The sequence below is a fragment of the Dendrobium catenatum genome, unplaced genomic scaffold, assembly GCF_001605985.2.
Source record: "Dendrobium catenatum unplaced genomic scaffold, ASM160598v2 original_scaffold_209636, whole genome shotgun sequence".
NCBI lineage: Eukaryota > Viridiplantae > Streptophyta > Magnoliopsida > Asparagales > Orchidaceae > Dendrobium > Dendrobium catenatum.
The window spans coordinates 423236-438258 of record NW_021528048.1 but is presented as its reverse complement, the minus strand read 5'-3'; the positions used below and the strand labels follow the sequence as shown (position 1 = coordinate 438258).

The following is a 15023-nucleotide window of genomic DNA, read 5'->3' as shown; positions in this document are numbered from 1 at the left end:
ATGTAATATGATTTGCTTTAGCTGTTTGAGTTGTTCTTAGAAACATTTTTTTTATTGTCCCTTTATCTGCTAAATAACTACTAACCTACTGATGAACTTATTCAATAAATTGTTCTTATCTACAGTATGTTAAATAATCAACGATACTTTACCTAGTGCAAACTTCTTTCTTATAAATAGTTTCCTGTAAGTGTGACAACTCTCATTGTGTCGAGCAGTTAATGGGTGGGTGTAGCATTGTTCTTGGTAGTCCTTCCAACTCGTGGCCTGCTTCCTACCTTTCTAACTACTAGTTAACATTTGGCTCCAGATTTGGAAACCTTGCAGTTTAATTAACAGATCGAATTTTTGATTTAGTAATAGTTTAACCATATCATTAATCATAATAGATGGCTTATCATAGAGATATAATGAGGCCCTTGTCTTTAAATGAACAAAAAGACCGACTCATACTATAAGCTAGAAATCCAGCCCTAGTAGCAGAACAGTTCCATCAATTTTCATATTCAATGATCAAGGAAGATCAACATTCTTTAATTTTAAATTCACCTTGATTGAAACATATGAGACCGAGGCTTCTATAAAATGCATCTTTCAAGGAAATTTTTTTTAAAAAAGAGATGTATCTACTACATGTGGGAAAGCTATCCAATTGAGCTTAAAAATATCATAATTGCCAAGTCCCAAGTCCTAAAGATAATCGATAGCCGGCATAAAATTTGTCGAGCAATCATGACATAAATCTTTTAATATGTTGTATTAATGTTAGGACGTTCCCTTGAAGTGATGCATTTTCTAGCCTGAAAACAATGACTTAATCATGTCGAGTCATCTTCTATAGCTGTTTTGGATGAGTTAGTTATCCCTGAGCCAAGCAGTGATGTGCATTTAGGCTTATTTTGAGCCATACAAATCATAGTCCATATCATGTCTAAATTTTGATTGATGAACTCTTCATCTAACCATTGATCGGCAAAATCCAGTTACTCATTAGATGACTTTTGGTTTTTAATGGATAAAATGTAGGGATGTGATTCAATCTTGTAAGGTGAATGTATCAACGACCCACAATGCCTCTTTCTTTGTTTGTGCTTCATAAAATGCACTTTTTCCAATCTTTAGAGCCTAGCACTGCCAAAGAACTAAAGCACATTTGATAAATTGCTAGCAATAACACAAGTTCATAAGTGCCTTCACAACAACATTAAATTACCCGGCCAGTTCTACTCTGGACAACTTGCATTCATCACTAATAGAAAATTGTGGGAGAGGAAAGCTATTTATTTTTCTATCGTTCTTTCCTCTTTCTTTTATAAATTTAAATAAGTATTTTTAGGATTTTTGAACCATTAAGGTACACCAAAAAATTATATTATATTTTCCTGAAACATTTCATGATTAATGCCAATCTTTTTGAAAGGTCCTTGATTATAAATGCAATATTTTGTGCAATAGACAATTTAATGGATAATAGAAGCATTACTGTTTTACAAACTTGTTGAGAAGAATTTAACAAATCATAGGGAGGTAGAAAAAGGCTAGTGTGATGATTAACAGTTTTTTTTGTAGAGAGAGTTACAATTGTGAACCAAAAAATTTGACATCTTATACAGCTTTTGCAGCAGTGTGTAGTGTGTACATACATGTAGGAGACGGTACATTATTTAGTATTAGCAGATAACCTTGGCGGGCGGTTCCTAACCAAGTTTCTGCACCTTTTAACTTTGCCTGTGCTTTCTCTTCTATCCTGTTTTATTGATGTTCTCTTCTTCGCCCAGTCCCCCTTCTTCACGGCTGTCCTTGTTAACATCTTCTACTTCATATTCCTGAATGTAAGGTGACTGTTCATGATGATAGCGAAGGATAACAACAGTGATGAATGCTGCACAATTAGTTAAACAAGAATCATTAGAACGATATTTTTAACACTCATTTAAGTTCTAGATGCATATAATTGTATGTATTCATGTTATTAATCCACATGGACATGGAATAAAAGGCAAATGAATGGAGGGTTCAAAAAAGCATCACAAGAATAGTCTATGCAAGAGAGTTAAAACTTCTAGAGGCCTATAAGGACACTGAGAAGCAGCATCAGTGAAACTTATGTGATAAATCAGATTAATAATCCAACTTTGAATTCATTGGTTCCATTACTAGAATGAGAACAAGAAAAACACTCTTTTGATGGCGATGTAAGCTACATACACTAAAACAATCTAGACTTCAAATAAGGTTGCTTATATTGTAGCATACCAGTTAACTATGAATTATAAATCTATATGTGATAAATCACTTTTAATCAGACATAATTGAATCTTTTATCTGTAGTGAATTTGATTATTACAACACGCGATAGTGAATGGAACTCATTTCTGAGAAATTGTTGCAGATACCTGCAAAGATTCGCATCTTTACACTGAATATATTCCATAACAGAGCTGCTACTGATATAGCTACCAACTTCTTCCGAGAACATGATCTCCATGACTCTAAAACATAGCTTCTTCCTTCTTCAACTGTTTCATTTTAGAAAAGCTCTTAGTGACGTGAAGAGAAACATAGAGAAAAAAAAAGAGAACATTCCTTATTACTATCTAAATGTTTCAATGAGAGCTAATCAATACCTCTCTGTTGTATCTGCTGGTAATAGCAAGAGTACAATTTAGGCACAGTGAAGCTTGAGAAAAAACCTGCTTGAACAAATTTCGTCAAATTAAATGATTTTGTAAGTGTTTGAAACTCTCATTCAACTCTACCTATTGCTAGAAGTCTCCAGGGAGTAGTGAGATGACCATATTTGGCCATGAAGAGAAGAACTGGAGCTACCTGCAATCAAAGTAAACACAAGTGATTCCAACAAAATAGGACAAGGAAATAGTAAACTATGCGCGGCCGTTACTTTGAGAGTCATCACTGGTTCTCCAGAGAAAGTTTCTTGGCTTTTTGAAAGAGCAGCATTAACTACTGGCAAAATAATCCGAGCTACTCGAAGAAAATCCTCTTCTGTTAGCAGGATCGGTTTGGCTTTCTTCTTCTCTTGCTTTCTGTAAAATCATACTTATTTTCTGAAGTTGCAGAGATAAAGTCTATTACTATAGAGAAAGAGAGAGAAACAAGTACCTCTGTCTAATCGAGTCGTTGAGGAATGCCAAGCACAAAATCAGAATTCCTAAATGAGATACTGCTGATACTATGCTGAAAGCCACCAAAATTCAAAGGAGAAGATATTGAAACTATTTTCATGGACGAAAGTCCAGTCATGAAGGAGATACCAGGAATCAATATTTTGATTTGAAGCCATACCTGAACCCAACATCACTTGAGAGAATGGAGGAGAGAAATAAAATCGATCCAAACCCAAACCAAAGACTAGATTTAGCAACATTCTTCCACATCACCAGATCCGAAACTGCCTTACATATACCTTCCAAGCTACTTTGTTCATCTACAGTAATGTCATCTTGTTCTGAACCTCAAAAGAAAAACTAAGTTACCATAGCACCAACAAGTAGCTTAGGTAAAATCTAGGAAACTAAATATCAAAACCCTCAAATTTGTTGAAAGGTCTACGATCGATGTAAAATAAATCACATACTGGTTTTTGGACAGGAAGAAGGAAGACACGGGATCAAGCTCAGCGTTTCCTTTCGAGGAAGCCGAGGTCTGCTCTGCCTACGTTTCTTAAGCTTCGCAGCATCATCCTCCACTTGAGTAAGAACCCTATCCTCCCTCACATTCTCCTTGTCCAGTCTCCTTCTAGCCCTTCGGCCATTTCTCGGGGAAATCGGAGCAGGCGGCGCCTTGCTCTTACTTCTGCGGCGAGGAGTGGCTTCTAATGGAGGTAGATCGTGGCTTTCCCCGGCAATGTGGCGGAGTTTGGTTTGAGGGTTAGGGGAAGAGGGGAGGAGGAGGAGTTCGTGGATGGTGAGATTAAGAGGGGATGGCGAAATTAGGGTTGGGCTGTCAAGTGGATCGTCGAAGGGGTGGGAGAGGCGAGGAATGGGCCTGGATCGGAGATGGGGTTGGGATTTGAGGGTGAGCGGAGTCGTCGGCGGTGAAGAATCCATTGCCGGCGGTGCTGGGAGAGAACTCATTAGGGTTTTGGGGAAGGAGAAAGCCAAAGGCCTCTGTATCTCTCTCTCTAGCTCTTTCTTTCTCAAATAGTTTCCTGGAAAGTTGAAGGAGAAAGAAGGTATATAAATGTCTCTGTGTCGATTTCTTTTGGGTGTTTTGTGCCTAAAAAAACTTTTGCGCAGTTAAAAGAGGAAAAGTGCGAAGGTTCGGTTGAAGAAGGACAGATTATAGCCGTTGGAGATGGGAGTCATAGTTTTATTTGTTTACAGTTTTTTTTTTCTGGAGTGGTGGGGTCCATTTTTTTAAATGGTAAGAGTAACGGGTCTGTGAATGCCTTAGGAATTTTTTTTTTATTTAAAAAAATTTGTTAGGTTCTTCTGATGAGATTTAACAATTTTAAGACTCATAATATTTAAATGATATATGATAAAATTATGACTTTGATTTCATGAACAAATTTAAAAAATAATAAATATATTTGTTTTAAAATATATGATAAAATAGTAAAAAATTTGTTAGGAAGTTGTTTGCTATAATAGCTTTAAAAAAGTTAATTTTTTTCCACAACAATTTTATAAAGTTTTATTTATAGGCGCCCTAAATGGATCCTTAATCTTTCATTTTAAAAAATTATCAGGTGTGAATGGTGGCCGTTTACTAGTTTGAAAAAAATAAAATATGCTCATTAGAGATCTTGCATTTAAGCTCTCGTATGTATGTATTCATTATTAACAAGGTATGATGGTTATTGAGTCAAAATTATGATAAACTCCTAAATGCTACCCACTATTTTTTGAATTAAGTCATCATTATCCTTTTTGCCTTAATGATGCTAATGAGACTTAACTTGATCCCAATGATGCTGACCCAAGCCCAAGTAATAAATTTTGGCTTGGTTTGCTATTTTTTAAATCAGCTTTTTATCACAATAATTAAAAATTTTATAGTCAAATTAATTTGAAAGCATCAATTTGTGAGTGTATCAATAAATAATATGGTCTGACAATTCGAACCCAATCTGACATGAAAAATTAAGGCTTGGATTAATCAGATTATTATTATTATTATAGTCAAATTAAGGCTTGGATTAATCAGATTATTTTATTATTACTATTATTTTAAGATTGATTTGATTATTGTTAAGAAAATGTTTCTGTTTAAAATCTCGACTTGATTAATTTTTGGATTAGTTAGAATAGATTCAAAAATTTGAAATTGATCTAATTATCATTCATATTCAAGTTAAATATAATAGATTAAGGTTAAGACCGAGTCGGATTTAGGTTAAACATGTTAGGTTTTGTTTAGGTATCTTTGGCTCGGGTCAATTTTGGGCAAGATGTGAATCTAACACGCTAACCTAAATTGACACGATTATTCTTAGGTGATGCCAAAGAGACTTTATAATAAGAAAACACAAAGATTTTTATGAATCAATCAAAACAAGATTTTATTTATAGGCAATGGAAGATTTGAGAAGCCACATTCATATCTATCAGATAAAAGAAAATAATAAAACATGTTTTCTCAACCCATTTTGAGTAATACTATGGCACTCAAAATAGAAAAAAAAAAACAAAAACAAAAAACCCTGTCAGACTTTGAATTAGGTTTCATTTGGGACAGCTTTCTTATTATTTCGCAATCATAGTTTTTATTTGATTTTTGTTTTGTTTTCGCAATTTTCAAAATTTGTGTGCCAAGAAGTAGTTTTTTATAGTAGCTTCTAAAAAAGTTACTTTCTTTCCAACATTTTAATAAAAAATTGCGGTCATCCCAAACTGGGTGTGTAAGTGAGCCGAGCTGGCTCGCGAGCTAGCTCGACCTTGGCTTGTTTATGGGCTCGCGAGCTGAGGTTATCGAGCTCGAATTCGAGCTTGTTTATTAAATGAGCTCGAGATCGAGCTTGATTGAGGATCGGCTCGTGAGCTCACGAGCCGACTCGATTCACTATTATGATTTTTAAGTACTTGTTATTTTTAAAATACACGCCTAATACCAGCATAATTCCGCTTAAATGATTTAAGATCTAAATTCACACTTAGGTTTTAACTATGATCCATTCACAAAATAAAATTATTATCAAAATTATAGATTAAATCAAGGTTGTTAAAACCGGACCGAAAAACGAATCGGAAGAAGGAAATATTGAATTGGTCGATTCGGTCCGATTTTTAAAACTATGGATTAAACTTTATTTAAAATACAAAAAGAAATTTATATCTATGTTAAATCGACTAATTAAATTTTAAGTTTTTCTAGGCAAAATTACTAAGTAAGAAATCCTAAAAATTGTTTCCTTTATTCAAATCTTCTCTTTATTGAGCTCCTTAAACTTATAAAGCCCTAAAATGTTGAGCTTTATGCAAATTCAATAATCTCATATGGCACCTAAACTTAGGCTTCGTTTGGGATGGCTTTTTTATTACTTTCTAAAACGGAGTTTTAGTACAAATTTTTTTAATTTTGTATTAAAACTCCGTTTTAGAAAGCAGTAAAAAAACCGTCCCAAATGAAGCCTAAATATCTATAAGGGTTTTTTTATCACATATTTTCTTTTAATGATATAGACGTCCATTTGTGGCTGAACATTTCATGTAGACATAATATAACATGTGTCAAGACTTTGAAGATCTTTCATCCATAAAATAACAAGTCAAATATATCAAAACAATATAATTGCCATCTTGATTTTACAATAGTAAATATGAAAATAAAAAACATTAAATATTATTTTAGAAAACTAATGGCTTCTTACAAAAAGGAATCATAATCCAGAGAGAGAAAGAGAGAGAAAGATCTTAAAAAATCCATCTTATAGTTTGCTTTGGTTAGCATAAGAATCTATTTGGGATAACTTTTTTGCTGCTTTGCTTTTCAGATTACATTCATAATTTTATTTGGCTATAATTTTTTCACCGCCTTTTTAAAAATTTTTATGGTGGAAAGCTGTTTTTTATAGTTAAATTATTTTCCCCACATCAGCTCCAAAACCAATTTTATAAAACATCCCAAATAGACCCTAAGTGACAATTTCTTGGAGAATGAAATCCACATATTCCTTAGTTTTTTACATTTCTTTCTCCCTCCATCTAATTAAGTAGAGTTGGATTGTGACTCACTCAATCTTAATTTACTTACCTTTGTTAGATGCTTGCCAATTAACCATACCTTTGGACTGTTCACCATGGGTTTTAGAAGGTTTTAGTCATCTACAAGTTTAAAATGCTTTTCTTCCCCTATATAATTTATAATGTTATAGAAGCTTGTCATGACTCATGAATTTTGAGATTATATTTAAGCTCCATGTGGCTAACCCTAAGATTGGAAAATTCTTATGCGCTAAAGCCGAATGTCATTTGGAGACCAAACATAATGCGTCATATCACCCCTGCACTCGGTATTGCTCGGTACCACAACTCGATACCACATATCGGTACTACTGACGTGATGCGATATGATTGGTCCCCGGACGACGTTCTGCATCCGGTCTCCGCAGAGGTTGAGATAGATTATGCAATGCAAGATTGATTCATATAGTGATCTCTAATATTCCTTAAGAAAGAGTGATAAAAGTACAAGAATAGTAAAATTTAATCTACATCATCAATCATCAACTCAATACTCCTAAAACTCCTAACAATAGAATTAAACTCATTAAAATATCATTTAATAATCAAGCCTTCTTTTATGCTTTTCAAGTACAAACTTTGCTTTTGATAATGTTTTATATAGAGGCTTTTGGTCATATACATAGACCCAAAATTGAGTTATAACCCTTTCATAATTATTTCCTTTAACAACTCTATCATGATCTCATCCATTAAATATAATTATAGCTTCATTTAGAGTATCTTTCGTACTACAAAATAACTTTATAGCACAAAAGCTTCTTGAAAGAAGAAAAAAAAACAGTAGCCAAAAACTACCCCAAACAAGAGAGATTATTCTCTACGATGTATGTGCATTGGATGATATGACACGTATGAATTGGCCTCCGATCACGTCCGAACACCGCACATAATAATTTTTTCCCAAACAAAGCCTATATCAGTAGTAGAACTTTTCCATCTATCTTGATCATGTGTTCTTTACTAATGATTTCAACTACATAGTTAGTGTACACCAATGCCAAGGATTTAAAGTTGATGAAGTGCAATCACTCCATTCCTGTTTTTTATAAAATAGGATTTTCTTTTATAAATTATTAATTTTATTTATATTTTTTAATTGATTTGATATTTTTAATTATTAAAGGTAATAAGAAACATAAAATACAATTAAAAAAATTTATAAATCCCAAAAAGTGCACAACAGACACTGAGATGGAAGGATTTTCTTGACAAGTTTTCAAACCTCAAGAAAAAACTAGAAGGATATATGCTTTAACACGACTTGATCAAGAATTGGTTGGCAAAGCTAATAATTTGATGTTAGACTCCATTAGAGCTGAGTCTAGATTCAAGAAAATTGTTATTAAACCCTTTCTCTCCAATCTTTGATGCAATAGGGAACATAGTATAATATGTGTCAAGACTTTGAAGGTCTTTCATCTATAACATAACAAGTCAAATATATCAAAACAATATAATTGCCATCTTGATTTTACAATAATAAATATGAAAGAAAAAACATTAAATATTATTTTAGAAAACTAATGGCTTCTTACAGAAAGGATTCATAATCTAGAGAGAGAGAGAGAGAATAACTATAAATTATCCTAAAAATATATTTGGGATAACTTTTTTTATGCTTTGCTTTTCAGACAACAATTACAATCTTATTTGACTACAATTTTCTCACAATCTTTTAAAAATTTTTGTGGTGAAAAACTGCTTTTAACAATCAAAGTAGCTAAATTATTTTACCCACATCAACTTCATAATCAATTTTATAAAACATCACAAACAGACCCTATGTGACAATTTCTTGGAGAATGAAATCCACATATTCCTTAGTTTTTTACATTTCTTTCTCCCTCCATCTAATTAAGTAGAGTTGGTTTGTGACTCACTCAATCTTAATTTACTAACCTTTGTTAGATGCTTGCCAATTAACCATACCTTTGGACTGTTCACCCTGGGTTTAGAAGGTTTTAGTAATCTACAAGTTTAAAATGCTTTTCTTCCCCTATATAATTTGTAATGTTATAGAAGCTTGTCATGACTCATGAAATTTGAGATTATATTTAAGCTCCATGTGGCTAACCCTAAGATAGGAAAATTCTTGTGTGCTAAAGCCGAATGTCATTTGGAGACCAAACAGAATGCGTCATATCACCCCTGCACTCGGTATTGCTCGGTATTACAGCTCGCTACCACATATCGGTACTAATGACGTGATGCAATATGATTGGTTCTTGGACGACGTTCTACATCCGGTCTCCGCAGAGAATAATTTCTCCTAAGATTGGCCTAATATTTGCAAGCAAAAGTTAAGATTTGCTAATGAGATGGCATAGCATCAAAGTACATGATTCCCTTCAACATTTTTTCACAGTAAAAGAAAGTAGAGAAACACCAGCATTCTTTTTACCTTCATTAGATGTTAATATACCACAAAAGCATCCAAAAATCCAGGAATAAATGTACTCGGCAGCATTACTACATAATTTATTAAATAGTAAACATGAACACACATGCATAAAGCAAGATACACAAACAAACCACTACTGAAGCATACTGAGAACGTGCAAAACAGAGTACAATCAGACAAAACCAGGCTTTTGCAGCCTAGCAATCAAGTCAATACCCTGCTGAGAAGGTGGGATACAAAGATAAAGAGCAGAGTAATGATATGAGAAGCAAAGGAGAATTGTTGTTCTTATTGAAGAAAATTTGCCAAGCTTTTTGCAGAAATTGACTTGAAATATCAAAATTCAATCGTACTTTTTGCATTATTAGTTTAGCAAAGGCTACAATGGACATGATGTACTTAACTCTGCTTATAATTTGCTCCGTAGCAATGCTCCATCATCTTCATATGGAACACAGATCCTCTCTGGGCCACTAATCATGTCTTCCCAAAGCAGATCAGACAGTGCAAGGGTTAGCTCCCCTACTTTTCCTATCACACAAAAATAAAAGTTAGCTTCACTACAACTGGTCAATCTGCCTTACCTGATTTTCTAAAGAGATCACTTGCCCTTCATATGCACAGTGCTTATGGAGGGAAAATGATTTTTTTAGGGCATCTGCCAACCGAAAATTCCATTTTTCACTCCAAAATGCAATGAAACTAAAAAATGTGTGATTCATCTCCAATTGAACTCCATTTTGCGCGGTAACCGTCTTTCTCCACTTTTGCGCGATTCTTCCGCAAATCCGGTAGAGACATAAAAATAATGTAGGTGAAGAGTGCAACGCCAATATTGACGTGGCACTGTTCACCTGCAACCAAATTGCGGGAGTTTTGCCGTTTGGCTGGAGCTCGCGAGCGATGTCATTCATGTGTTTGGAGTTTGGTTGAAGAAGGCCTTACAATGGCAGATTATTCTACCTGCCACTTAATATTTTTGGCAAAAAAAAAAAAAACTTCTATACAAGTAGAAAAGAATCGAAATTACCATTTCCAACAGGTTTTCCATCCCATTCAATGATTGGCAATAATGGAAGAGTACTCCCCACAAACATCATTTCAGCTGAATCCTTAGCCTCTTCTAACTTTATATTCCGAATCTCCACACCCTTCAGAAGTCCCTTTTCAATTAGTTTGGGAGCTAATGCCAAAAGCCTCTTAGCAGTACACCCTGTGAGTATATTATCAAAAGCGGGAAGCAGAAGTTCCTTCTTCTTGCTTATGAATGCAACATTAACATTAGGACCTTCTGCAATGTGGCCGCTCTCATCAACCCAGACTGAGGCAAAGGCATTCTTCTCTTCAGCTTCCATTATCGCTAGAACGTTGGGGAGATAGTTGACATTCTTCATTGTAGCAAAGAGAGGAGGCTTCATTGGTGTACTGGCTGTAACGACTTTAACACCTTCCTTTCGCTGGGAAAAATTGTCGGCAATAACAACTGCATAGAAGACAGGCTCTGGGCAACCTGAAGATGAGAGAAGGAAGTCTCCTGGCCCTGCACTTAACCAGTATCTGAGTGAGCCTCTCCTGCACTTTGATGCTGCTGTCATCTGGATCAATATGTTTTTTAAAGTTTCCTTAGGAAATGGAGAAGAAATCTTGGCTTTTGATGCTGATTTTAAGAATCTGTCAAGGTGGGTATCCAGCTCATAAAGGTACCTGCAGAAGGTGCTCAAGGAGGATTTGAGAATAACTTATATTGAAAAAACAAATCATCTTCCATAATAGCAGGGAAAGAGTTTATCCATAAGATCAGTCACTTGAAAATGTGAAGGCCAGCTTAATGGCAATAAATGAATAGTCTTCACATACCAAACTTAGTGAAACACACTTACAACATGTACTCAAATGCATCTTCTATTAATATTTTCTTCTTATTCTGAAACTTCCAAATATCAGATATTTACAGATTTAAAGAAAATCATGCATCAATCTTGAAAAAGATTAGGAACATCAAGTCCTTTGATAGTACAATGAAAATCAAATAGGTGATAAACCATCCTGCAAACAAGCAGGATTTTCAAAATTTTAGTGCGTATATTGGATCAGCCATGTCTATCAGTTAGTAAATACAAGTAGGTATGAAAAGAACAAATTTATTAAGCTTTATTTCATCATGCAATCATTTTAAGTGCTAAAAAAAGGATATTTGGGGGTATGAGTGGTGAATTATAGTCACCGAACAATTATAAGATGTAATAATCTGATATTCCTGAAATTAACTTCAAGAGCTACATTAATAGATACAATTCGAAAATTATATATGGGCAAGCTGTGTAGTGCAAAGAAATCATGATATCCATAATTTTATCACCGCTAACATTGCTTTGGTTGTCTAAAACTTCTATTTTAACTAAGCTATAAGATTTTAAAATAATGAATGATATGAAACAAATCATCAAAACAGACAAAATAGAGTAGAAAAACATTAAAAATCTTGGAAGTGGAAATAGTTTATGAACTGCTACTTGTGATAAAAAATTTATACGGTGGCCGCATTTTTTCTTAAGTACTTTTGAGTTAAAACTTTAGTTGAAACATTCAAGCCCTTCAATAAACATAGACAAGCATTATTTTGTGAAGTAAATGAGAGAATTTATTGGTCAAAGCAATCTATTCTTAGAACTTAATAACACAACTTAAGCAACCATGTTACTGCCAGCTTCAAACTTTTCATTTTGAATTATCAATAAAAAATAGAACATGAAAGAAGAAGAATGTACTTAATATACTTAATAACAAAGCTAGAACATAACTTTTATACCTACCCATTCAATATCACGGCTGTATCAAAAACGCCATGTCCTCTGTGCACCATGTGATCATCTATTGGAACAAGCATCATAGCAGGATCAAGAATGATTCCACCAAAGTAGCTCGAGTACATAGCAGGGTAAGGTTGCTCCTTCACCGTACTCCATTTCAATTGAAGTTTTTCGATAAGCTAGCAACCATATTATAGAAGAAGAAACTATGAATATGTGATGAAACCTGAGAGTTGCAAACTATAGAAACATTTGCTTTTATGAATGATGACATCTATGGATATTGCTCTTTTTTTGCATATTGAATATGAATCCATACAGGCAGGACACCAACAACAACTTTAAGCTTAAAACAAACATGTCATAAAACAAAAATCAATCTATTTCTTTAAATAGTTTCGAGAGAGAAAATTCTAATTTACTTGGTTTTTGAACCCGAGAGAGCCTTCTCCTCTAAATTTATGTGAAGATTCTTATGAGCCTTATTTCTGTTTTTCTTCAAGATTATTGTGTAAGCAAAAAAAGAATAATAGCATTATGCCAGCAAGGTAAGCAAAAAAAAATCTCTTCGAACAGAAGGGGCAGGGCATGTAAGCTTATCAATTTGATCAGGTAATCTATTTTATCAACAGAAAGCAAAAAAAAAAAATTTCTCTTGCAGATTTTATGAACAATAAAAAATAAGCACAGCTGAGAATGGCCCAAACTGCGCAGAATCATATTGTTACAACAAAATGAATCAAAATATTCCTTAAAAAAAAATGCATTTATTTAACTTAAACCGACTCGAAAGCAAAAATTAAATCAAGGGCAAGCACAAACCCCAGAATCACAACTAAACAAGCCAGATCAAGAATATAAGCAATATTTGCTCTCCGATGGAGGACAACGAAGACAAATGCAAGGACAATAGCGATTATAACTCTTTCTTTAGTGATAAACAATCTTTCAATTGCCATTTAAATTTACCTGGGTGGTAGAACAAACGGGGACGCGTACGCCGGCAGAAAAACCTGCTTGATAACAAAAACGAAAGAGTAACACTTATTAGCTACTGTTCGACTATTTGCGTCAAAGAAGAAAGAGAAAGAAAAACGTCATGCCTGGCTTTCCGTAAGCAGATTGAGACGAACTGCCGTCCATGGCGGTGGAACTAAGGAGCTGTCGACGGCCAGAGGCGAGGTAGAGCAGAGCAGACGATGACGACAAGACAGTCTGTTCAGTATGTGCAGAGAATAGCTACTTAATGGCTGTTTGTCATTTGTTCCTCATAAATATTTATATTTAATTTGTTTAGTTTTTTTTTTAAATTCATTTTTGTTTATTTTATCTGAATTAATTGAACAAGTATTTCAAGAAACTTAAAAATAAATTAAAAAATTGAATGAGGATTTATTTATTTTAGACCAAATTATTAAAAAATAATTTAACAAATCTAAAAAAAAAAGTAATTGAATAAATTTGGAATTAATATCCAGCTATTTTATATCAATTAAATAAGATAATAAATAAATTAATAATAAAATTTCTCGGGCTTAATTTAAAAAAAAAAGGTAATGATTATTAAAAAATTTAAAAAGTAACAAAATCGTCAAAAAAATATAAACTTTTCTTAAGAAAATGCTAATCTAATTGATATATCAGAAAAAATGTCAAATAGATTAGTATTTTTTAAGAAAATATTTTATAAATATAAAACTTGGTATATTTTAAAAGCAAATAGCTTACATTCATTTGGTGTGTAGTTACGGAATTTTTATTCCATCCGGTCACAGGATATAGCTCTACGTTCGGCCACTAGTAGAATCGCGTCACGCGTTTTCATAATTTATCCCGCGCCCCGATAACCTGACCCGGAACGGACCCAAGATTAATCGATATTGCTAGGTATTGATCGATTTTGCTCGGCAATAACCAATATCGAGCAAATAGCTAGCAATACCAAGTAAATACCGTGTTGTACCGAGTTTTTTCTAGCAATACCGAGCAAATACCTAGCAATACCGAGCAAATCCCTAGCAATACCGAGCAAATCCTGAGCAAATACCGAGTTGTAACGAGTTGTAGAAAAACTCGGCACAACTCGGTATTTGCATGGTATTGGTCTTCACAGTGCGGTATTTCTCGTTTTTGCAAAGCAATACCTAGCAATACCAAGCAAATATCGAGCAATATCGAGAAAATCGCGAACATAGCATTCCTGGGTTCCGGTCCGGGTAAAGTCGTTGAGCTACGCGGTAAAGAGTAAGAGCACATGGCGACATGTTATTGACGGCCGAACGTAGCTCTACGTCCGGTCAGAGGACGTAATAATTGTTCGTAGTTACGGCGGTAAAAAAGTTACTCAAGTTTCAATTCTAAAAAAAAATAGCTAAAATTTTTGTTATAAACAGATTTTTATTTAAATATAAAAATTTAAAATATTTTGTTTAATATTAATAAAATTAGAAATAATATAATAAAATATAAATCATCATATCAATTTAGTACAATAACTACAATTTAAAATTTAATAATAAATTATTAAAATTTATCTTTTATGTTTATAACTTAGATAAATGTAACGTAAGAATTTTTTTTTTTATAAAAATGTATTAATAT

The 15023-nt window shown here is 33.6% G+C and overlaps 2 protein-coding genes across 2 annotated transcripts; both read right to left on the bottom strand.

Annotated features, from left to right (window-relative positions):
• Positions 1-96: 96 nt before the first annotated feature.
• LOC110094390 (reticulon-like protein B17) lies at positions 97-4405 on the bottom strand. The gene is made up of 8 exons (XM_020819618.2): positions 3599-4405; positions 3307-3469; positions 3124-3198; positions 2903-3047; positions 2760-2829; positions 2628-2693; positions 2397-2519; positions 97-1882 (listed from the first exon to the last, which is right to left on the bottom strand). Exons 1-8 carry the CDS (start codon positions 4095-4097, stop codon positions 1743-1745), a joined length of 1281 nt encoding a protein of 426 aa, XP_020675277.1. The 5' UTR covers positions 4098-4405; the 3' UTR covers positions 97-1742.
• A 5246-nt stretch (positions 4406-9651) lies between these two features.
• LOC110094388 (D-amino-acid transaminase, chloroplastic) lies at positions 9652-13678 on the bottom strand. Its single transcript, XM_020819616.2, has 5 exons — positions 13526-13678; positions 13392-13435; positions 12426-12601; positions 10643-11316; positions 9652-10143 (listed from the first exon to the last, which is right to left on the bottom strand). The coding sequence occupies exons 1-5, from the start codon at positions 13563-13565 to the stop codon at positions 10022-10024; spliced, it is 1056 nt and encodes a 351-aa protein (XP_020675275.1). The 5' UTR covers positions 13566-13678; the 3' UTR covers positions 9652-10021.
• Between the last annotated feature and the right edge of the window lie 1345 nt (positions 13679-15023).

Coding starts and splice junctions, on each gene's coding strand:
- LOC110094390 (XM_020819618.2), bottom strand. CDS start 4,097: ATGAGTTCTCTCCCAGCACCGCCGGCAATGGATTCTTCACCGCCGACG. Junction 3,199..3,306: donor TCAAGTGATGTTGGGTTCAG/GTATGGCTTCAA, acceptor GGTGGCTTTCAG/CATAGTATCAGCAGTATCTC. Junction 2,520..2,627: donor CCAGCAGATACAACAGAGAG/GTATTGATTAGC, acceptor AAAATGAAACAG/TTGAAGAAGGAAGAAGCTAT.
- LOC110094388 (XM_020819616.2), bottom strand. CDS start 13,565: ATGGACGGCAGTTCGTCTCAATCTGCTTACGGAAAGCCAG. Junction 12,602..13,391: donor CCGTTTGTTCTACCACCCAG/GTAAATTTAAAT, acceptor TATGGTTGCTAG/CTTATCGAAAAACTTCAATT. Junction 11,317..12,425: donor ACAGCCGTGATATTGAATGG/GTAGGTATAAAA, acceptor CACCTTCTGCAG/GTACCTTTATGAGCTGGATA.